This window comes from Onychostoma macrolepis, chromosome 16 (genome assembly GCF_012432095.1).
Source record: "Onychostoma macrolepis isolate SWU-2019 chromosome 16, ASM1243209v1, whole genome shotgun sequence".
Taxonomy (NCBI): Eukaryota; Metazoa; Chordata; class Actinopteri; order Cypriniformes; family Cyprinidae; genus Onychostoma; species Onychostoma macrolepis.
The window spans coordinates 33,003,920-33,028,139 of NC_081170.1; the positions used below are offsets into that span (position 1 = coordinate 33,003,920).

General features: G+C 38.4%; 1 protein-coding gene across 5 annotated transcripts in view; it reads left to right on the top strand.

Annotated features, from left to right (window-relative positions):
- inpp5b (inositol polyphosphate-5-phosphatase B) overlaps positions 1 to 24,220 on the top strand; it is a 52,368-nt gene that overhangs the window by 10,370 nt on the left and 17,778 nt on the right. For 2 of the 5 annotated variants that reach the window (XM_058746109.1, XM_058746111.1), the window contains exons 6-10: positions 7,756 to 7,893; positions 12,121 to 12,196; positions 16,708 to 16,878; positions 17,591 to 17,692; positions 17,787 to 17,901. In XM_058746109.1, the coding sequence (XP_058602092.1) occupies positions 7,756 to 7,893; positions 12,121 to 12,196; positions 16,708 to 16,878; positions 17,591 to 17,692; positions 17,787 to 17,901 (602 nt within the window). Of the gene's footprint in view, positions 1 to 3,251; positions 7,424 to 7,755; positions 7,894 to 10,088; positions 10,224 to 12,120; positions 12,197 to 16,707; positions 16,879 to 17,590; positions 17,693 to 17,786; positions 17,902 to 24,220 lie in introns of those variants that run through there. The other 3 variants (XM_058746107.1, XM_058746108.1, XM_058746106.1) reach the window with 3 other exon arrangements.

The following is a 24,220-nucleotide window of genomic DNA, read 5'->3' on the forward strand; positions in this document are numbered from 1 at the left end:
AGACGAGGTGGCATAGCAGAAAGTGAACGTGACCGTTACCTTTTGAAACAATTCTGCAGAGGGTGTTGGGACAATGGTCTCATTGCTGATCTTCAACTTGGAAAAAGAGAAATCCGACCTCCCACTTTTGCCGAATTAGCAGTGCTCATTCGAACTCAAGAAGACAAACACGCCTCTAAAGAGGAACGGATGAGGAAGCATCTTGGGATGACTAAGCCCCATAATGCCTGCCGAAGTCACGAGCAGCCTCCAACCAAGTGTCAGTCTGTTCATGTGATGTGCCCAGCTCTGATAGTTTCGAACTAAAGAAACAAGTCGCTGAAATCCAAGCCCAAGTCACTGCCTTAAAGCAGTCTCCTGATCAGAAGTGTCCAAAGAGTCATTCCGAAAAGGCTGAGTTGACCGCTTTAAAGAAGATGGTGGAGGAATTATGCACCCAAGTAGCGGCGGTGAAAGCATCGGTCACCCAGGGACTGAAACAAAACAATGCAGACGAGTTGGAAATTTCTAGGCTCCAACGTCAGATTGCGGAGCTGCAAACTCAAAGTGTCACTCGTAGGATGCCTCAGACTTCTAACATGCAGAGACCTCTCAGAACAGACACAGACAGAAGCCCCAGGATGGACCAGCTGAGAGTTAACAGGCCACGACCCTGGTACTGTTTCCGGTGTGGAGAGGATGGGCACCTGGCCGTTGATTGTGAGAATGCTGCAAATCCTTCCAAAGTCGAGGAGAAGCGCCTTAAGTTGAGAGAGCAACAAAGCCAATGGGACTCTCTGCATGGAAGGCCTGCCCAGCCTTTAAACTGAAAAGGGTCTCTGTAGCAGGGCATATGGAGACCAAACGTTCAGACTGTCGCCCTGGATGTTACAAACAAATATCTGATATGAGCAGCCATGAAGCACCACCATTGAAACGCTTGCCAAAGGGGCTAGTGGGGATAAAATGCACATCCAAGGTCACTATTGGAGCAAGAGAAGTAGATTGCCTTTTAGACACAGGGTCACAGGTGACCACAATTCCACAGTCGATTTATGAAGCCAACTTATCAGACTACCCCTTGAAGCCATTGGAAAACTTGCTGGAGGTAGAAGGAGCTAACGGACAGGCTGTGCCGTATCTGGGGTACATTGAGCTAACGCTGAAATTTCCCAAGGTGCTCATTGGTACTGAAGTTGAGGTCCCCACCCTGGCCCTTGTGGTGCCAGATCTAACAAGTCTTTCCCAAATACTAGTCGGGACAAATTCTTTAGATGTGCTTTACAGCAAGTGTGCTAAAGAGAATGCGGCGAACTTCCAGTCAAGCTTCCATGGTTATCAAGCAGTACTTAAAGTCTTGGAAGCTAGGTGGAGACAAGCCAGCAGTGAGACTCTGGGGTATGTGAAGTTAAGTGGAAACTCCCTGAAGTTGTGCCTGCAGGAAGCATAGTGGTCTTGGATGGCTTTGTACACCTACATGGTCCCCACACAGAAAAGTGGGTGACTCTCGAGCCTCCATCTGTCCCTTTACCAAGTGGCCTGCTGATTGCAAACTGTTTGCACACTTTACCTAGAAAACGTCTCTCCAAACTGTCAGTTTTGCTGAGAAATGGAACGCAAACCGACATAAAAGTCCTCCTAAAGTTGTGCTGGCAGAGATTCATGCAGTTCAAAGGTTCATGGACCAGCAGCACCAGAGTTCAGATGTCAAAGCTGATGAAGCATCACTTAACTGTGCTAACCTTACCTTTGAATTTGGTGACTCCCCCCTGCCCACGAGCTGGAAAGAGAGGATATCAAAATTGTTGAACTCCATGCCTGAGGTCTTCTCCCTGCACGACCTTGATTACGGCAGCACTGAAAGGGTCAAACATCAGATAAAGTTGAGTGACGGCACACCGTTCAAGCACCGAGCCAGACCCATCCATCCCCAAGACATTGACGCTGTGAGAAAGCACCTCCAAGAACTACTAGAGGCCGGTGTCAGTCTGAGTCTCCATTTGCATCACCCATAGTAGTAGTCCGTAAGAAGGATGGTACCGTGCGGCTATGCATTGACTTCCGGAAGCTCAACTCACAAACGATTAAGGATGCATACGCTTTACCAAACCTAGAGGAGGTCTTTTCAACACTTAACGGCTCGAAGTGGTTCTCGGTGCTCGATTTGAAATCGGGGTTTTATCAAATTGGGATGGAAGAAGCCGATAAGTGTAAAACAGCGTTTGTTTGCCCGCTTGGATTCTGGGAGTTCAACAGAATGCCGCAGGGGATTACCAATGCGCCAAGCACGTTCCAAAGATTGATGGAACGGTGCATGGGAGACTTGAACAGAAAACAGGTACTGGTTTTCATTGATGACCTCATTGTTTTTTCAAAAACTTTAGAAGAACATGAATCCCGGTTGCTGCAAGTTCTCAACCGCCTTAAAGAGTATGGGCTGAAATTGTCACCTGAGAAGTGTCGGTTCTTCCAAACATCAGTGAGGTATCTAGGTCATATAGTCTCACAAGACGGGGTTGAGACCGATCCGGCGAAGGTTGAGGCCTTAAAGACATGGCCAAAGCCAACAAACCTAAAGGAGTTGAGGTCGTTTTTAGGTTTTGCCGGGTACTACCGGAGGTTTGTGCGTGATTACTCCCAGATCATTAAGCCTCTCACCGACCTTACAGCGGGATATCCTCCACTCCGGAAGAGTGGTATTAAGAAACTGAAGGATGGAGGCTACTTCAACCCCAAAGAAGAGTTCGGAGATCGATGGACTCAAGATTGCCAGAGTGCCTTTGACTCCATAATCGGCAAGCTCACATCTACACCTGTTTTGGGCTTTGCTAACCCCAAACTTCCTATGTGCTTCACACCGATGCCAGTACCACCGGCTTGGTGCAGCTTTATATCAGGAGCAGGAAGGGCAGATGCGGGTCATAGCCTTTGCCAGCAGAGGATTGACCAAAGGTGAAAGTAGGTACCCTGCGCACAAACTAGAGTTTTAGCGTTAAAATGGGCTGTCACCTCCAAATTTAGCGACTACCTCTATGGTGTAGAATTCACTGTCGTAACAGATAGCAACCCCTTGACATATATCCTAACATCGGCAAAACTTGATGCCACCAGTTACCGCTGGTTGTCCAGCTTGTCAACTTTCAACTTTAAGCTGCAGTACAGAGCAGGTAGCCAAAATCAAGATGCTGATGGGCTATCCAGACGGCGCATGGTGAGCCTCTTGATGACCTAGTATCACAAAAGGAGAGAGAAAGGATTAAACAGTTCACATTAAACCATCTCATGGGGCCAGGAGTTGAATCATCTGTTCTCATGGCAGACACGATAAAAGCGATCTGTGAAAGGCATCAAGTGATTGGGTCATCTGAAAATCCCAGTTCCTCTAACTCCTCACTTACCTTGGTTGAATCCCTTACTCAGCATGAGGACGCTCTGCCAAATGAGTTCCAACATGAGGATGAACATGGTCTTCCAGATCTTCCACATCTTTCAGAAACTTCCTTGGCAGAGCTGCAGAGAAAGGATACGGAAATGAGGATTGTTATTAAAGGATTGGAGAGTGGAGTGAAACCCTGTAACCTGAGAGACCAACCACCTACCATGGGTTTGTGGTTAAAAGAGTGGAACCGACTCGAGCTGCGGAGTGGAGTGCTGTATAGGAGGCGGCAAGAGTGTGGAGCCTCTCGCTATCAGTTGGCACTGCCCACCACATTGAGAGACATGGTGCTACGGAGCCTCCATGATGATATGGGTCATCTAGGCATTGACAGGACCCTGGATCTCATCAGGTCAAGGTTTTTCTGGCCAAAAATGTCACAGGCAGTGGAAGAAAGGGTCAAAACTTGTGAGCGCTGTGTCCGTAGAAAAACACCCCCAGAAAGAGCAGCTCCTTTGGTAAACATCCAAACTAGCAGGCCCTTAGAGTTGGTATGCATAGATTTTAGGTATTGAATATACACTTTGTTTAGCAATTATGTGAAAATAAGAAGCAAGAGAAGCAAGGTCGTTTAAAAGTAGATAGTTGTCAAGCTAAGGAATTAGAGCAGCTAAATTGAGTGAACCAGAATTAACTAAATATCTAACTATATAAATAAATAACACACAGGGAGTCATTATTTGAGTAAAAAAAATAGCTTTATTCCAAGGAATTTATTTCAAGAGGTTTCTTTTGTGAATTTATTGAAGCTGTCATTTTGTTTGTTTTTTTGTTTTCCCCTTTGTTGTTGGTTTTCTTCAACGTTACACAAATTAATACAAGTATAAAAAAACCCTTACCTTTTGAGTATAAAAGAAAAAAATACTTACCTTTCGACTACAAACCTGTCTTTTGTGATTATTTCCCTTGTCTTGCTGCAATACTGGCTCAAGAGCGAACGTAGACTTCTGATCTGGTCCGAGACATAGTAAACACGTAGACTGTAGGACGAGTGCTACATGTAAAAAAAGTAGCAAAGTCATCAGCTGTAATAGAAGTGGTGGGAGGTGGTGGAGGGGGACAGAGGAGAGAATTAAATGTTCTGAAGAGATTACGCATGTCTGGAGCGCTGTTGATCTTGTTGTGGAAATGTGAGGATTTGGCAGTGTGGACATCAGCAGAGAAAGATGAGAGCAGAGACTGATACCTACTCAGGTCCGACGGGTTGTTTGATTTGTGCCATTTTCTCTCTGCCGCTCTGAGTTTAGTCCGATGTTCACGAAGAACATCAGATAACCAGGGGTTAGAAGGGGCAGTCCGTGCTGACCTAGAGGAGAGAGGACAAATGTCGTCTAGACAAGAAGTTAAGGTAGAGCATAAAGTTTCAGTAGCTGCGTTTACATCCAGAGATGAGAAATGGGTAGGTGAGGGAAGAGAGGAGGATACCACAGAGGAAAGATGGGAAGGAGAAAGGGAGCGCAGGTTTCGTCTAAAAGTAACTGGTAGGGGGGTTGGTGGCACACGGGTAGCAAAATGTAGTGTAAATGTAATGAAGAAATGGTCCGAGATATGTAGCGGTTGTACCAGAATGTTATCTGCAGTACAATTGCGTGTGTAAATTAAATCAAGTTGGTTGCCTGATTTGTGTGTGCTAGTAGTGGTAAGGCGATTGAGATCAAATTAAGCTAGGAGCGAGTGGAAGTCTGTAGCATAAGGCTTGTCTAGGTGAATGTTGAAATCACCAAAGACTAAGAGTGGAATGCCATCCTCCACAAAAGAGGACAACAACCCGTCCAGCTCCTCTAGGAAGGTGGCTAGAATTTGGCCAGGGGGATGGTAGATTACCACAATCTGGAGTTTTATCGGAGCTGATACAGTAATGGCATGACATTCAAATGAGTTGTAATTGCAAAGGGTAGAGTGGGTTGAGTATTTCCAATTGTGTGAAACGAGCAGGCCAGTACCCCCACCCCGACCAACTTGACGCGAAGTATGAGAGAAAGAGAAATTAGTAGAGAGAGCAGCTGGGGTTGCTGAGTCTTCTGGACGAATCCAGGTCTCAGTCAAGCCCAAGATGCTGAGAGTGGATTTTAAAGAAAAGGTAGAAATGAAGTCAGCTTTGTTGACGGCTGACTGACAATTCCAGAGACCCACAGAGAAAGCCAGAGGTGTAGTGGAAGATGTAGAGATAGGGCGTAGGTTAGCAGTATTACGTTGCCTTCTGCGAGTGATGTTAGAGCGTGGCTGAGAGAGAACCGGAATGTTTTGGAGACACATGATAGAGGTAGAAGGAAAGAGGATAGGAGAGCAGAGTGAGGAAGGAAAAAGATACTTAAGTGTGTAGCTCGGTGTCGTTGCTCGGTTCAAGTCTCACAGGAAAAAGTCGCAGGTCTTTACACGAGGAGGCTGAACACGACGGCTGAACGCTCCTCAAACAAATACACAGTCTAGAGTGAAAAAAAGCTGTGGTCGCTTTTAATTAGCACAACCACCAGCCAATCGCAGGGCAATGGCTCAAATCGAAACTAACACTTCGCACTTAAGTGCAGGAAAGGAGTTTAAGCTAAAGGGCAGTTATTATAATGATCAGTAAGTGCAATCAAAAATATAAACCACAACGAAAAAGCAGAATAGATATAGGTAGGAAACGAACTATTCTTTCCTAGCAGCAAGGAATTAATTTAAACAACAGAGCTAAGAATGAGTATTAAAACACTTACGCGCTGCCGTCCGTCTCTTCTGGTGACTAATCGCCTTCTTTATAAATAAATAATTATTTATTTATTTATAAATAATGAACAAATGTCACCTTTATTCAGTTAGGATGTGTTAAATTGATCAAAAGTGACATTATAGGCATTTATAATGTGACCAAATATTTCTATTTCAATTAAATGCTGTTCTTTTGAACTTTCTATTCATCATAGAAGCCTGGAAAATACCGTGTACCACAGTTTCCACAAAAATCAGCGAAACTGTTTTTGATATTGAGAATAAATAAATAAAAAATGATTGAGTTCTGGAGTAATGGCTGCTGAAAATTCACCTTTGCCAACACAAGAACAAATTCCATTTTAAAATATGCATTAAAATTGTAAAATATTTCACTATATTATTTATTTTACAGTATTTTCGATCAAATAAATGCAGCCTTGGTGAGCAGAAGAGACTTATTTCAAAAACATTAAAAATCTTACTGACCCCAAAACGTTTAAAAGACTTGGTATGAGAACGCATTTAATCATATATTTAGATGCTTTTGTGCAGAACTATGTGGCTTTTCATGTTGAGTAGTCCATTAAATGAAGGGGAATCCACATGGCAGTGATGCAGAAGAAAACATTTCATTGATACCATCCATAGCGAACCCGCCAAACGTGTTTCCATTCATGCTAATGAAATTCTGAAACCCATACAGACGGAGCAAAGCTGTTTGAAAGTGAAAGACATCAGCTGACTGGTTCTGTCATTCATTTACTTGGTAAAATGGTACTTTTGGAATCATTGTGTAATAACAGGGAAGCCATACAGCCAGAGAGAGCTATATATATCTTCACAAAATAAACTGAGATCATCTATAGGTTATTCAGATTGAAGAAGCTAAGCAGCCAGTGTGCTCAACTCTCAGTCAACTGCTAAATGTAGCACGTACACGTTAAGGAAGACGTGCGAGAGAGAATAAGATTGAGCAACAGAAGGGTGTGAGAGGCGGAGTTTGAGTTCAAAAAAAGTAGGTTGTCTGCTTCTACTCAGTTTGTGGCTTTTAGTATACAGAATAGGTAGCAGATTGCTGTTTGCTCTAATGATAGTGGATCTACGGTGCATTTTCGTGATTTGAACATGAATGCCTGAAAGTAATTTTATCTGACGGCTCGAACTAAAATCATCAAGGTCTGAAGAGGAAATATGCTTCAGCTAAGTGATGTTTAACAAACGCAGGAAGGACCTTCATCACTTGAGCGCTGATGGCGAGTATAAGGGGCTCAGAAGATGTGCTCATTAACCGGAAAAATATTAGAAATTTCCAAGGTAAGCGGCAACACGGTTGTAGATCATTTGTGGTCATATAGAAACTCAGATAGCAGCAGTCGCTTGCTTGCAAAGGGAAGTCACAGCTCTTCTGGGTGATTAGATGTTGAAGTTAGTGTGAAGTTGCGGCTAATAGTTTTGAGAGAGAGAATGGCAAAAATGGAAAGAAGAAAAATACAGTTCCTCGGTGCCTTTCTCAGAATATACTTAGAAATGACTGATGTTTAAGAGTGAGACTCGTGTAATTATATCATATTTTTTTCTATGTATTTATAACCTGAAAAATCCTGAAAGTTTAATTCATCTATGTAAAAAAAATCTGAAAATTTCAGATGTCTGTGAGCAGTATCCGAAGCAAGAACCAAAATTTGACTGGCTTACTAAGTACCGTAAGGTGTCAAAAGGAGCTCGATCACTAAGAAAGTCAATTGGGGCAACGACTGTCAAGATGAGTCAAATGAAGAAATTAGGTAAGTGTTGCATTTGCCACTCACAGGAATTAGTTACATTTTAAAAGACGTTCAAATAGAAAACAGGTATTTTAAATAGCAATTTATAGTTTAACTGTATTTTTTTATCAAATGAAGCAGCCTCATAAAAAAGCTTTACAAAAATCTGGCAGATCTCAGTTAACCAAATAATGTACCTGCACGTGTTCATAACATGATGTACTGTCACTCATATCCTAAGAAGATAGTCTTCAAAGACTTCAGTGAGGCATGAGAACGTATTTAGATGCTTTTGTGCAGAGCTGGTCAATTTTAAATCGGGTAAGCGTTGCATTCTTCCAGTGTAAGGCCGTGTTCACACTTGGCGTCTTTTTTGACTAGAAAAAGTCGACAAGAGCGCTTTTTTAGTAAAATAAAAAGCTGGCAGCGTTTTGGTTACAAATAGCAGCCGAGGGTGTCTTTTGTTGCTGTAACAGTAGCTAGCGCTGTGTGCTGCAGAAATGTCAGCTTTTGAAGTTAACGGGGAGGGTGTCGGTTCACAACGGCGTTTGTGGGAGCATCCAAAGTTTTTTGGAAAAACTTTACAAAAGTCCACAAAGTAGGTTCATCATGGACCTGTGGTATGTCTCTGCTCTGTGTTAATTGGTGATAAAAAAAAAACTGGGTCCCACTTTATATTAGGTGGCCTTAACTACTATGTACTTACATTTAAATTAATCATTTGGTACAATGCACTTATTGCGTACATACAGGTGCATCTCAATAAATTAGAATGTCGTGGAAAAGTTCATTTATTTCGGTAATAAAACTCAAATTGTGAAACTCGTGTATTAAATGAATTCAATGCACACAGACTGAAGTAGTTTAAGGCTTTGGTTCTTTTAATTGTGATGATTTAGGCATTGAATTTATTTAATACACGAGTTTCACAATTTGAGTTGAATTAATGAAATAAATGAAACTTTTCCACGACATTCTAATTTGAGATGCACCTGTACATGTTTTTACATTGTACTTATATTTTTTTAAATAATTATATGTAGTTACATCTGTAATTAATTACAATTAATTACCTACCCAGACCACCAAACCTGTCCCTAACCTCACCCGTATCCCACCTCAATAGCAGCAGAAGTGTTTTGCAATACAATATGAACAACATAAGTACATTGTACTTATTTTTTTGATGGAAGTACATTGTAGTTAAGGCCAGCTAATATAAAGTGTGACCAAAAACTGTATATTTACTGTGGTCTCTATAATCATCCAAACACTGAAACCCTTACAGAAGAATCGTATCCGTTGCTCTTTCAATTTGCATGAAGTTTTTATAGTAAACAGACCAGTACATCCACGTGCCAGCACTGCGTCATCAGCACTGTTTTTATAACCTCAGCGAAACCACAAGCTCGTTAGATCATTCGTAATCATCTGTATCTCCTGTAGAAATATCAGAGAAATCATCATTTTATTAACCATTAACAGTTACTTTAATATTGCTTACATATGATATAGTATTCATATTTTGAATAGATATTTTAAGTTTTTGTTTAATACTAATTTTAGTTTGTTTTAGCCATTTTTATGTTTTTGTCATTTTTATTATTAATGATTTATTTTAAAAATCTATTTAGCTTTAATTTGTACAGTTTTAGTAGGCTACTTTAACTTAAACATTGTTTATTACCCAGGCAACATTTCTAACTTTTCATTTATTTTCTGATCTTATTTCAGAATTATTTTACTTAACAAAAAATATTTTTGATAGATTGATAAAAGTTTTAGATAACAGTAACAACACTGTCCTCAAGCACACTTTCTGTGTTATCAGAATTCATATTTGCATTATAGTTGTATTACAGTGTGAAGAAAGATAGCACTGGATATACTGCTGGACTGGAATTTCGGTGTTGTTTATAAATAACACGCTCTTTACATTATATTATTAAAAGTTGTCTGGACTAGTGAAAACATTATTAGCTAGTTGAGTCTAATTCTCAATCGATTGCTTTGTGTCAGACCGCTCTGGTCTGCAAACTGGAAGCGTCTACTACGGCGAAGGATGGGCTCATGAATAATAAGTGATACGTGACGTCAGGCCAACGGTCAATTTGATTGGCTGCAAAGCTGACGTTGGTAAATGAGCGCTTGTGAAGACTCGTGACTGGACGCCAAAGGAAGGTTACGAGGCGACGTCAGTATGACCGCATTAATATTCATGAGCCAAACCTTCATCATAGTAGGACTCGGTGCCAAAAGCTATTTACAGTCAAATGAACTCGAGTCGGTCCGTGTGTAGCTGCAGTCAGAATGCGAAAACAGGGAGATGTCTAATACGACTGGATTAAATGGTAAGAAAAGTGCTCTCGGTTAGATATAAATTTAAATAAAGTAAACCGATGACTACAGATATCTCATTATGTGTATAAATACGAACGTCTTTTATATTAGTTCGGTTTGACAGGAACATTCTGAGTAACCTTTTAGACGTAAAATAACTCTGTTCTTCTGGGTTGTCTCAGTGAAGTGTGTTTTGTTGTGATTGACTCTGACTGTGTCTCAAAACATAGTGAGCTGCCTACCTAGACAGCAGTTCTGGGCGTTGCGAAGCCGACTCCTAAAGCGCCAGAAATACTGGAATATTCTAACATTAGGAAGACTTTTGATGTTCAGAAATGCTAACTGCATAGGATTTGATATAGAAACATAAAGGAATTGATCATGTGTAGCTACTGTATGGATGTACAGGTGATAATCTGACAGGGTTATAAAGTGTTCATTTCTATGTATTTGCTTCTATCGTTAAGCTACTTAATTTTCTGCTCATTTGCTTGTTTATAACTAACGCTATTAAGTATTATGGGGTAGCTGACTGTAATGCCCTGCTTTGTGGCATGTCCTTCCACACCTATGAAAGTATTTTATATATTATTATTATATTCTGTAATATTTGCACTTTCATTCAGAGTTTATTTGTCACACCACAGGAATATTTCAGAACTAACTAAATATAAAAAGTGATGAAAATTCATTAAAAACCAATTACTTCATCTTAAATAAAATGTCTGAGAGCACAAGCCTAGGATTCAAAATCTGCTTTTTATTTCAGAGTCTGCATTGTTTATAGATCACAAAGTAAATAAGCAATTTGGGGGTAAGTCGACGCTCCGTAGTATAAACAATGCGATGGGGGTTTGGGGTCTATCGGCCCGACCCTAATTTGAACCTAAAATCTTGATGTTAGAAAGTGTAATTCAATTTATTTATTTTTGTTTTGTTTGTTTTTCATTTGGACTGATGTCTCCTCACTTTCTGCATCATGAGTGTCTTTTCGAAATTTAGGCAGGGCATCTAGTCCATTCTAAGGTCACAAAAACGACGTATTCATCAGAAATTAATGTATAATATCCAAGTGTCAATACCAAACACATAATGGGCAGGTGTGTATATTTAGTTTATTACAATTGCAATGAAACAGAAGCAGCAACAGATCTCGTCTTTTGACATTCATCTGTGTGTAATAGATTACTTGTTTGTAATAGATTACTTGTAATAAAAGTATTACTTGTACTTTCAACAAAAGGTCCAGTTATGACATTTGGATTGAACAATAAAAAAAAAGTTAAAAAAGGGAACTAATGCACAAACATGTTCATTTCATGCTGATTTTAAGCAAATCTTCATGTTTCTGGAAATGTCTTTCTTCATTGGCATTGAAACATGTCGCTCGGCTCCAGCATAGCGCAAAGTGCTGCCCACAGGCCAATATTAGCCAGTCAAAGCTGTATAAAGGATTTGTTACCGAACTTATTGTGTTAATGCAGAAACCATTGTTGCCAAACCTTTCCTTTGAAATTTCCTGCCCTGTATGAAATAGTTTTGAGGAAGCTTATGTTTGTTTTGGTCCCTCCCACATTCCTCTTTTCTACACCCTCATGACATTATCAGCCGACGAGGTGCGCTGGACACAGCCCTGTACTTCTGATTCATAATGGCACAGTGGAACTTTGACCTGTTCTGCTCCGCTTGTTATCAGAGGAGATAATTTCCTACAAATTGCTGTAACAAACTTACTTTTAATATGATCAGGAATTTGAGTGCTAGAAAAGAGCTGTAGGACTCACAGTTCCTGAAAAACTCTCCCCTAAAATTATGAGATATCTGGCTTGCATTTAAGTGCTGTTTATGTAATGCTGTAGACTAATCTGAGTTGAGCTTTGTCTGTGAAATCTGTCTCCACCTTTGCAGAAAGAGCACACGCAGCCAACAGCAGCGGACAGAAGAAAGAGGACGAGCGGACCAGAGGAGACGGCGTGCATGAAAGGTACATTCCCCACTTTATCATAGTGTTGCAGACACAGTTAGCTCAGGTCATTTTTATGTTGTTTTCATAAAGGCACAAACACTATATGTAGTTATAACAATTCTACTCCTCCTGGCTGTTTCTGATTTAAGCCAGGGGCTGTTAGCTGTCGGCCTGTGGGCCACATTCAAGCTTGTCGGTCAGTTTTATGTGACTGTCCTATTGATTTTGATGAAATCACTGCTGCCTGATATAAGAAACCAAACCAGCTACTAGACTTATATATTTTCATTTACAGTAAACATGTTTTTAAAACATGAATCTGCACATTCAGTTGTGTTTTATTTAATGCATAGTCATTCGTGGCAACAACTTGCAACAAATATTCAGTCATTAAAACGAGATGAGTCACAACAATTGAAACGGTGTCATGTCTGCTCACGTGTACAATGATGTGTCATATACTATCAAAGAGAAATCAACGACAACAACAAAAACTTTTATTGTCTTTTAGCAGTATTTTAAACATTCTTACCCAGTGTAAAATTATCAGTATGGTTTTTGTTTTTCAAAGTAAAGTAAAAAAAAATCTGTTTTAGTTAAATATTTTAACCAAAATTCTTAATGCCTTAAAATAATACTTTCATATTGTGTTTATTTTAGTGCTGTCAAAATTAGTGTGTTAATGCAGGCGATTAATTGTTCAGCTTAACACGTTAAAAATATTTAATGCAATTAACGCAGGGTTGGCCAGGCCACTCACAACTGCTGCCTCTGTCTCTTTTTTTTCTTGGCATGAAGTGCATTTATTTAGTTGTAGAACGTCTTTATGACCACATGAAATGGGAGACGTTTCAGACACGCACTCCATCTTCATTTGCGAGTCAAGCGAGCGCGGAAACGGTACTGTGCATGTACAGAACTCTTATTATTTAACTATGCCAAGGTAAATACAGTTTTCCATTCTATGGCACCTTTAACTTTGCTGTACTACTGAATGTTATTGGCATGTTAGAGTATTAAAGAAACATACATGAATGAGAAAATAAAGAATGGGATGTGTTTGATGGTAAAATCAGCTACTGTACTAATTACAATAAGCCGCGATGAAGTGCTCGCGCTGACGGACACACATCCAAACCACACGTATAGAATGCCGGCTCTCTCAGACAGCAAAAGTTCAGTTCTTTTTCACAAATTATTGCACTTGAATGGTCAAATATATATATATATTTCTCAAGCCAACTTAATAACTAGATAAAAAAGAGACAAACTTTAAGTTGGCTTGAGAAAGCCGGACCAGAAAGTTTGAAAAGTTTAAGAAGTTTAAAAAATTAAAAAAGTTTAAGAAGTTTAAAACAGTTTTTCAGTCTGAAATAGTTTGAAGTTTAAAGTAGTTTTACAAGCTTAAGGCAATACAGTCGGTCAGAGATAGATAGACAGATAGATAGATAGATAGATAGATAGATAGATAGATAGATAGAAAAAGTTATATTATAGATAGATAGATGCTAAGGACCTCAGAGTGGTTGCTAGGGTATGCTAGGTGGTTGCTAGGGTGTTGCTAAGTGGTTGCTAGGTTACCCAGGCGGTTGCTATGTGGTTGCTAAGGTAGTCTGAGTGGTTGCTATGGGGTTGATAGGGTCCCCATGGTGGTTGCTAGGGCGGTTGCTAGGGTGTTGCTATGCAGTTTACTAGGGTACCTGGGATGGTTGCTAGTAGGGTTGCACGATACACCGGTACTACGATAGTATCGCGATACTAAAGCTTAAAAATACCCGCGGTGCCATTGCATTTTTTTAAACGGTAGTATCGTCCATACGGTACCATAAGATATGTTGTATGCACGGCAAGAACACTGTTTAAAACGTTCATTTGAATATGCATGCCAGCAGAAACATTATAAGTTGATTGCCAAATGTCTTTCTGCTGTGCTCTGTGTATAACGTTACGCGTTATATGGTGCTGAGTGTTTCCCGATGCTTCAGTTCAGTTTGCAATGAGAAGTCGCACTTGCACGTCGTTGTTCATGCTGCAGTTTATCAGAAGAAAGGGTCTGACCATCTTATGTCATTTTAAAAAACAGCAGCTCAAGCATCACTTATTCAACATCATAATATCTTACAAGAAAGTATTCTCACAGTGTAATTAATTTGACCACTTCTAGAACAGGTGTAATAGTTCTTTTCTGGAAGCATCTTTGCGATCACGAATGCAAATCCATTCATCAGCATAGCGGCTTTGCACTTGGTTCTTATCAATCATTATGTATATTTTGTTTATTCATTTATAATGTTATGTTTTAATGTACATGCTGCTAACTCGGAAATTTCAAGATACGCAAGCAAAAAAATGCTCCTGACAGTTCGGCAATATGACACGAGCAAGAGTGCTGTTTTTGTTTAGTTTGTGTTCGAATCCAAATCCGCGTTGATTTGGGCGAATCACTGATTCACTAAGAAGCCATTCATAAAAACAGTCATTTGATTCGCTCCTGAAGGATTCAGCCGTTTTGAAAGGATCGTTTGAATGACACAGTGATTCAATCACGAACTTCTGCCACCTGCTGGCCGTTTTTAAGTTTCCCATCTAAAAGTAGGCATATTACATTATTTTCCAACATATTTCTATATTCAGAATTTAGTATTTAAAACACTAATCTCATAACATTATTTATGCAATTATGTATAAATGCCACATCTAAATGTCACTTCATGCAGCTTCTGTGCAGTGCTAAGATGAGTTTTGTTTAGATCATTTCATGGATAACAATAGCCGGTCATTCATTCACATTAAGTATTCAGAGAATAATATTGTCTGTTTTCACTTACATCTATTTATTTATTAAATTTTGATTGATTTTGTAGAATTGAATTTTAAATTAACACAATACTGCATGGTATCGTGATACTACTTGGTATCATGATACTTCAGCTGGCATAGTATCGTAAGACATTTTTATGGTATCGTGACAACCCTAGTTGCTAGTGTGTTTCTATGTGGTTGCTAAGGTACCCGGGTCAGTTGCTAGGGTGTTGCTATGCGGTTGCTAAGGTACCTGGGGAGGTTGCTAGGGTTTTGCTATGCAGTTGCTAGGGTACTTGGGGTGGTTGCTAGGGTGTTGCTAGGGTACCCGGGGTGGTTTCTAAGGTGTTGCTATGTGGTTGCTAAGGTACCCAGGGTGGTTGCTAGGCTGTTGCTAAGGTGTTGCTATGCGGTTGCTAGGGTACTTGGGGTGGTTGCTATGCGGTTACTAGGGTACCCAGAGTGGTTGCTAAGGTGTTGCTAAAAATATATGCCCAAATGTGCCATTGGCTGAAGTATTCATGTAAACACAGTCTGCCATGTGAATGTAAACAGTTAGGAGAAAATGGGATGTTTATCAGTATATTAGATCTGCACATTTGTTCTTAAAGTGACAGCAGCCTAATAAACTGTTGCTGTCTGTTTTATTAATGTTTTTTCATTAATGCATCAAAAAAAAAAAAGAGAAAATCACTCACTGTTTTTGAATGAATGGCTTATTTAATTCAACAATTTTTTAATTTAAATGACTAATGATGAATTTATTTTATTTAATAACAATGAAGACTGTGCAATATTTTTACATTTGATTATTTTGTATTATAATTAGTATTTCTTTCTACATGTTAAATAAACCTGGGCTACTGTACTGAAAAACTAATTTGAATATATTTTTATATTTGAATATATTGGATTTATTTTTTGTAATTTGCTTCTTTGTTCTTATTTTTAATAGCACAAAAAAAGTCTATATGGCCTATATGAAGTGAAAGTGAAAGTGATGTGACATGACATGTGGCCAAGTATGGTGACCCATACTCTGAATTGGTGTTCTGCATATATCTTTATCAGAAAATATAATTTCACATATTCTGAAATAAGATTTTGGTCATATCATCCCACATATAGTAGATCAGCTACTGTTTCTACAAAAGAAGCCAGTGGACAGTTGCCTTTACAGTAAAATGTGGCAGTTTTGGCATTTGTTTTATAATATTGAGTTTCAGGGTTTACATTTACTTCAGTGTGATTTAAAGGGGAAAAAACTATTAAAATGTTTACTGCTATCATAGAAGAAAACAGTTTGATTAACAATTTGACACCTTACTAAGATCTCTTTGAAAGAATTCTCTTATGCTCCCAAAGGCTGCATTTATTTGATCAAAAATACAGTAAACACAATAATATTGTCAAATGTTATTACAATTTAAAGTAACTGTCTTCTATGTGAATATATGTTGAAAAGTAATTTATTCCCGTGATCAGAGCTGAATGTTCTGCATCATTACTCCAGTCTGATGTCCTGCTGAATATTTTTATGGAAATCTTGATCCTTTTTTCCAGTATTCTTTGATTAATAGGAAGTAAAGAACAGCATTTATTTGAAATATAAATCTTTTGTAACATTATACATGTCTTTACTGGTACTACTGATGAATTTAATGCATCCTAACTGAATAAAAGTATTAGTATTTCTGTCATAAAGCACTTTGATGATTTTGTCTCAGTCAGGAGAGAGTGAAGAGTGAGGTGAGAGATGACCTGATCCGAAACTCCCAGCCCATCCTGTCAAATAAATCCCAGATGCTCGGCATGCCCCAGTTCGGCCTGCGGGATAACCTCATCAAATGTGAGCTCCTCAAGAACGAGGATGCCTACACCTACATCAAGAACTACAGGTGCGGTTGGGTGCCAGTCATGCTTGATGTTAACATTTGCCTGTTATGTCATACACTGATTTTAACATTTGCATCTGCTGCTTTTCAAAGGCCTCCATGGTCCCACGTGGCCTACATTTCACAATATGTAAACAGAAATGTTATTTTGTGAGTTATTAAAGTGACATATTGTTAATTAGAGCCCTGCATTTCAGCCTGAGCCCAATGGGGCCCGACTTTTTATGCCTCTAATTGCATTTTTATATTAATTTGACAAAGTAATTTTTTGTAACACTATAAACGTCTTTGCTGTCACTTTTGATTTACATTTCTAGATTTCAGTTCAATGTATTTTTAAGGTTAGTTATGATCATTCTTGAGTGGACAATTGCAGTACTGTGGCAGCGGTACCCCCTTTTGGATGGAAACCAGTGCTACAGCTGCACATGCACACTATTCATACAAACATAGTGATGTTGTTCCCATTTGCAATCATAAGCATAGTCATTTCAAAACAAAACTGTATTAAATCCAGTCTCAGCCATAATTAGACTCGTGTGTTGGAATTGCTGTTTTTGTATGCCTGTTTTATTTTGATCTTTGCAGAAGTTCTCTCTGATTGTGAGGTTTCAGAATGTGAGATGTTTCTTAATTTATACTGAGAGCTGCTCTCTTTGGCTTGTGCCGTGAGATCATGTGAATCACTCACTCTGTTCTCATTGTGTGCCAACAGCTTTTTCTTGGGCACCTACAATGTGAATGGCCAGAATCCAAAGGAAAGTCTCAGTCCATGGCTGGCATCCACTGACACTCCTCCAGACTTTTACCTCGTGGGGTAAGACTCCACATTATTATATTTACATGAACCTAAACAGCAGTGAAGTTGAATAAATCAGTGATTCTGATTCCCTTCTGTTTTCTATCTGTAGGTTCCAGGAGCTAGATCTCAGTAAGGAGGCGTTTCTCTTCAATGACACTCCTAAAGAACCTGAGTGGATGTTAGCCGTCTACAAGGGTCTCCATCCAGATGCCAAGTACGCTTTAGTAAGGACTTCCTCTGCCCTCTCACCCATGACCTAGTCTGCACTAATGTCCTTAATCCAGATCTTTAACACAAAAACATAGAATTATTAGAATATGCTGCTTTTAATTAATTAATTAATTAAATGTAATAAATAAAACAAACTACTTACTAGGAAAGCAGTCAGTAAATTAACAATTAAAGGGTTACTCCTCCCGAAAAAGAACATTTTGTCATTAATCACTTACCACCATGATAATGTTTTGATATGAATGAATGAATGCTGCATTTATATAGTGCTTTATTGTGTATTGCTGTACACCCAAAGCACTTTACACTCATGAGGGGGTCTCTCCTCAACCACCACCAGTGTGCAGCATCCACTTGGATGATGCGACGGCAGCCACAGGACAACGGCGCCAGTGTGCTCACCACACACCAGCTACAGGTGGAGAGGAGAGAGTGTCATAGAGCCAATCAAGTGGATGGGGATTATTAGGAGCCCATGATTGATAAGGGCCAGTGGAGGGAATCTGGCCAGGACACCGGGGTTACAACATATGTCTTGTGTATGTTGCTGTGTTTAGTCAGTTTGCACAAATGTATCAATTATATGAACTTCTTATATCATTTGGTTCTTTGGTGCCCTTTTGGAGTCTCTCAAGTGTCCTTTTTATCTAAATTTATCTTGAAATAAGCTTGCAGAAAATACAGTTTTGTGAGAATCACCCTTCAATCTTTTGGTTTACTTTGTTGGATATAGTAAATAATGACAAAATTAATGTATTAAACAAAATAAATAGTATATGCTTAATGTCATGATAAGTGTGCGATTAATCGCGATTAAAAAAAAATGGATCTATTGACAGCCCTAATATATACACAAAAATATTATACAGGTGCTGGTCATATAATTAGAATATCATCAAAAAGAATACCACTTGTATATTATATTCATTCATTACACACAGACTGATATATTTCAAATGTTTATTTCTTTTAATTTTGATGATTATAACTGACAACTAAGGAAAATCCCAAATTCAGTATCTCAGAAAATTAGAATATTGTGAAAAGGTTCAATATTGAAGACACCTGGTGCCACACTCTAATCAGCTAATTAACTCAAAACGCCTGCAAAGGCCTTTAAATGGTCTCTCATTCTAGTTCAGCTACACAGTCATGGGGAAGACTGCTGACTTGACAGTTGTCCAAAAGACGACCATTGACACGCTGCACAAGGAGGGCAAGACACAAAAGGTCATTGCAAAAGAGGCTGGCTGTTCACAGAGCTCTGTGTCCAAGCACATTAATAGAGAGGCGAAGGGAAGGAAAAGATGTGGTAGAAAAAAGTGTACAAGCAATAGGGATAACCGCACACTGGAGAGGATTGTGAAACAAAACCCATTCAAAAATGTGGGGGAGATTCACAAAGAGTGGACTGCAGCTGGAGTCAGTGCTTCAAGAACCACTACGCACAGACGTATGCAAGACATGGGTTTCAGCTGTCGCATTCCTTGTGTCAAGCCACTCTTGAACAACAGACAGCGTCAGAAGCGTCTCGCCTGGGCTAAAGACAAAAAGGACTGGACTGCTACTGAGTGGTCCAAAATTATGTTCTCTGATGAAAGTAAATTTTGCCCCAACTATGTATTGAGTGCTGTACATGCTCATACTTTTCATTTTCATACTTTTCAGTTGGCCAAGATTTCTAAAAATCCTTTCTTTGTATTGGTCTTAAGTAATATTCTAATTTTCTGAGATACTGAATTTGGGATTTTCCTTAGTTGTCAGTTATAATCATCAAAATTAAAAGAAATAAACATTTGAAATATATCAGTCTGTGTGTAATGAATGAATATAATATACAAGTTTCACTTTTTGAATGGAATTAGTGAAATAAATCAACTTTTTGATGATATTGTAATTATATGACCAGCACCTGTATATGTGTGTATATATATATATATATACCTGTATGTATGTATGTATGTATATATATGTATATATATATATATATATATATATATATATATATATATATATATATATATATATATGGCCAAAAATATCGGCACCCTTGGTAAATATGATCAAAGAAGGCTGTGAAAACTTTTTATCTTTTATTTTAAAAATTCACAAAAATCGAACCTTTCATTGGATAATAAGAATTTAAAATGGGGGGGAAATATCATTATGAAATAAATGTTTTTCTCTAATACACATTGGCCACAATTAACGGCACCCTTTTATTCAATACTTTTTGAAACCTCCATTTGCCAGTTTAACAGCTCTAAATGTTCTCCTATAATGCCTGATGAGGTTAGAGACACCTGACAAGAGATCAGAGACCATTCCTTCATCCAGAATCACTCCAGACCCTTTAGATTCACAGCTCCATGTTGGTGCTGCTTCTCTTCAGTTCAACACTCATTTTCTACAGGGTTCAGGTCAGAGGACTGGAATGGCCAGCAGAAGCTTGGTTTTGTGCTCAGTGACCCATTTTTGTGTTGATTTTGAGGTTTGTGTTTGGATTATTGTACGGTTGGAAGATCCAAACATGGCCCATTATACGATTTCTAACCGGGTCAGTTACTTATTGATTTTTTATCTGTTGGTATTTGATAGAATCCATGATGCCATGTGTCTAAACAAGATGTCCAGGACCTCCAGCAGAAATATAGGCCCACAACATCAAAAATACAGCAGTATATTTCATTGTACACATGGGGTACTTTTTATCCCCGTGTTCACCAAATCCATCTTGAGTGTTTGCTGCTAAAAAGCTCATTTTTTTAGTTTCATCTGACCATAGAAGCCGGTCTCATTTGAAGTTCCAGTCGTGTCTGATAACTGAATATGCTGGAGTTTGTTTTTGGATGAGCGAGGAGAATTTTTCTTCAAACCCTCCCAAACAACATGTGCTGATGTAGGTGCTGTTTGACCATTTTTTAAAAGGTTTTCTGACCCCGAGACTCAACTATTTTCTGCAATTCTCTAGCTGTGTTTTCCTTGGAGAGTGTTTAGCCACTCCTTCTCGCTGTGCATTAGGACGATATAGACACATGTCCTCTTCCAGGCAGTTTCGTAACATTTTATGTTAATTGGAAATTCTTAATTATTGCCCTGATGGTGGAAATGGGAATTTTCACTGCTCTAGCTCTTTTCTTAAAGCCACTTCACTAATTTGTGAAGCTCAATTATCTTTTGCTGCACATCAGAAATATATTCTTTGGTTTTTCTTTGGTGAATATGAATGGGAATATACTTCAGAGATATTTTACTCAGAATTTCTAGGGGTGCCAATAATTGTGTCCAACGTGTATTTGAGAAAAACATTTATTTCATAATATTTCCCCCCATTTTAAATTCTTATTATCCAATGAAAGGTTAGATATTTGTGAATTTTTTTAAATAAAAGATCAAAAGGATTAACAATGAAGATTCATTTTCACAGCCTTCTTTGATCATATTTACCAAGGGTGCCAATATTTTTGGCCATGAGTGTATATATATATTCATTTGCAAGTTCATTTGTTGAGTTCATTTGCAAAAACCAATAATCTCCACTTTAAAAAGATGAAAAAATGCCGTGCATTATTCTCCACATATAGCACGATCTGAACCCTAATCGCGTTTTGTCAAAAAAGCCGGTATTGTTCACTTTTAAAGGGGTCATCAGATGCCCATTTTACACAAGTTGATATGATTCTTTAGGGTCTTAATGAAAAGTCTATAACATACTTTGGTTAAAATTCCTCAATGGTAGTGTAAAAAACACCCTTTTACCCTGTCAAAATCAGCTCTGTTTTCAGCAAGCTGTTTTTTAGTCCATGTTGCTTTAAATGCTAATGAGCTCTGCTGACCCCGCCTCTCTCTTCCATGGGGTGACGAGCAGACTGTGAACTTCAGCCGCGAAACTGGCTAACTAGTACGTTATTAGGAAAGGCGATCTGCAAAGATTCATAAAAACCCTTATACTCACTTCTTCTGTAGATGAAGCTGGATCACGAATGATTCACACGAACATAGACACATTTATGCAGATTGGGGATCGGCATATTCACTTAAAAGCAGAAGTAACGTTAATCCTCTGCGTCTTCAGCAGCTCAGATGTCGGAAGTAAATGACGACTGCTATATTCATTATTACAACAACAAAACACCTGAATCGCTTAATCAGAGACATCTTGTCTTCCCTGCACCGGAGTCGGACAGCTCTCAGCTCACTCAGGGCGGGTCTAAGGTAAGACGGTCTTGTCAATCAACTATCGTGGGAGGGCCTGTACAGAACTATGTTATTCTGACAGGAACCTCAGAACAGAGTTGAGAGAGGGGATTTTAAAACAGGGATTTAAAAGAAAAACACTGGGTGGATTTTTATCATTATAGGATGGATGTGTACACACACTGCCAACATACGTTTCAGTTCAAACAACTTGAAAAGTGAATTTCCCATACGATGACCCCTTTAAGGCATCACGAGTTCATGTTTTACTGCAGAAGCCGACAAGCGCCCTTGCCGTTTGTGAACAGAAGCCAATAAGTCCATTTTAGCGAATCAACGTGCTGTATTCAGGTCAGGTGACAAGGCTGCCAGTCACTTTGAAGACACTCAAGCTGAGAGGAGTTTCGTCAAAGCTGACTAAAAATGATCGAGGATGTATAGTTTCGACGAATTTGATGGATCTGTGATATCTTCATCAGGGCATAAAAGAAAATTAAAAGCTGAAACTTTTTCACGGGAATCTTGCAAAAGCAGCACGTTACAGTGGCGAGGGAAAATTGCGTGTAATCACATCCATGCAGGCTATGATCACCACAACAACAACAACGTTTGTCAAGCATCTACATTGTCATCTGAGGAGATTAAATTAGTGTTTTTGTTTAACTCTGAAACATGAAATGTGGAGTTATTTGCTTTTGCCAAAAAACGACTGTTGAAGTTATCTGCTTTTGCAAATGAACTCTTCTCATATATATATATATATATATATATATATATATATATATATATATATATATATATATATATATATATATATATTTCACGGTTCGGCTCGAGTGTTGTCATGGTTCGGTATGTTTTCGATACAGCAAAAAGAAAGAAATGCAGGAGAAATTATTGATTTTTACAAATTTTTTATTTATTAAAACAAATTTTTTACTTTAATGATGAAGCTACTGTATACTTGACCCATCTTCTGGGGTGTCTTCATAGCAGTATATAAAACAAAAACAGCTCCGGTTTGAAGTATTCCAGCTGATTAATCTTTTCCAATCAGTTTAAATTGATTTTTACCTTTTTATGGGCATTTTTTACCTTTTCTAAAGCCTTTCTAAAAGTGTGCATCACCTTTTGAGTCTTTTTTTATTTTATTTTTTTTATTTAATAAGTCAATAAGACAAGCGCTATACAAATAAACTTGAATTGAAAAATTTGGGCTGTTACCAAGCAAATGAGGTCAGTATTGACAAAATTCATCTTTGCAATGCGGAGGAAACATAGAAGTTGCATCTGAATAGTATTTAGATGCATTTACACACTGTTTAATGCAGCTCAGAGGGTCATGTAATGCTTTAACCTGCAGTTACAACTGCATAAATAATGTTTTGATATTTTAAACATAAAACATTGACAACTGATATTTGAAATTAATTTAAAAATAAAAGATACTTTAAATGTGAAATTAAAACCGCCAGCAGGTGGCAGAAAGTCAATGTTAACAAGTGAGTCATTGTGATTGAACCAAATCATTTAAAGGTTGATTAATTCAGGAATAAAATGCTATCATGTTGCTCAGAGATGCAAAACAGTGCTGTGGCTTTGTTTGGAATTATTTTTGTTGTCGAAATTGAGCAAAAACAGGCAATATGCTGTCTAAAACACAAGTCTATTAATTAAGTTCTTGCTTCTTGAACTGCTGTAAAAAATCATTTGTAATCATGCTGATTTTTGGAGAGAAAATACGGCACTCTTCTGTGATATTGATTAACTATATGAAATTACGTAAATAAATACACTTTCTGCCCCCATATCTTGAATTTTGTTATCATTCTAAATGCATTTTAATAGACTGAATCATGCAGTGAAAGAACGCACTTTAAATGCACACGCACTAATCAAACCTAATAGAGTAATATGCTGTATTAAGATTAGTCCAACTAATCGTTCGGTTTGTAATTCGTACCGAACCGTTCAATATGAATACGTGTATCGTTACACCCCATATTAACCAGAAATCGTTTAGTGTCTTGCCTTAAAATTGATTGAACATGCAATATTATTAATTCACCTAAAAATTTAAAGTAGTTACAATTTACTAACCCCCATGTTTGTTGA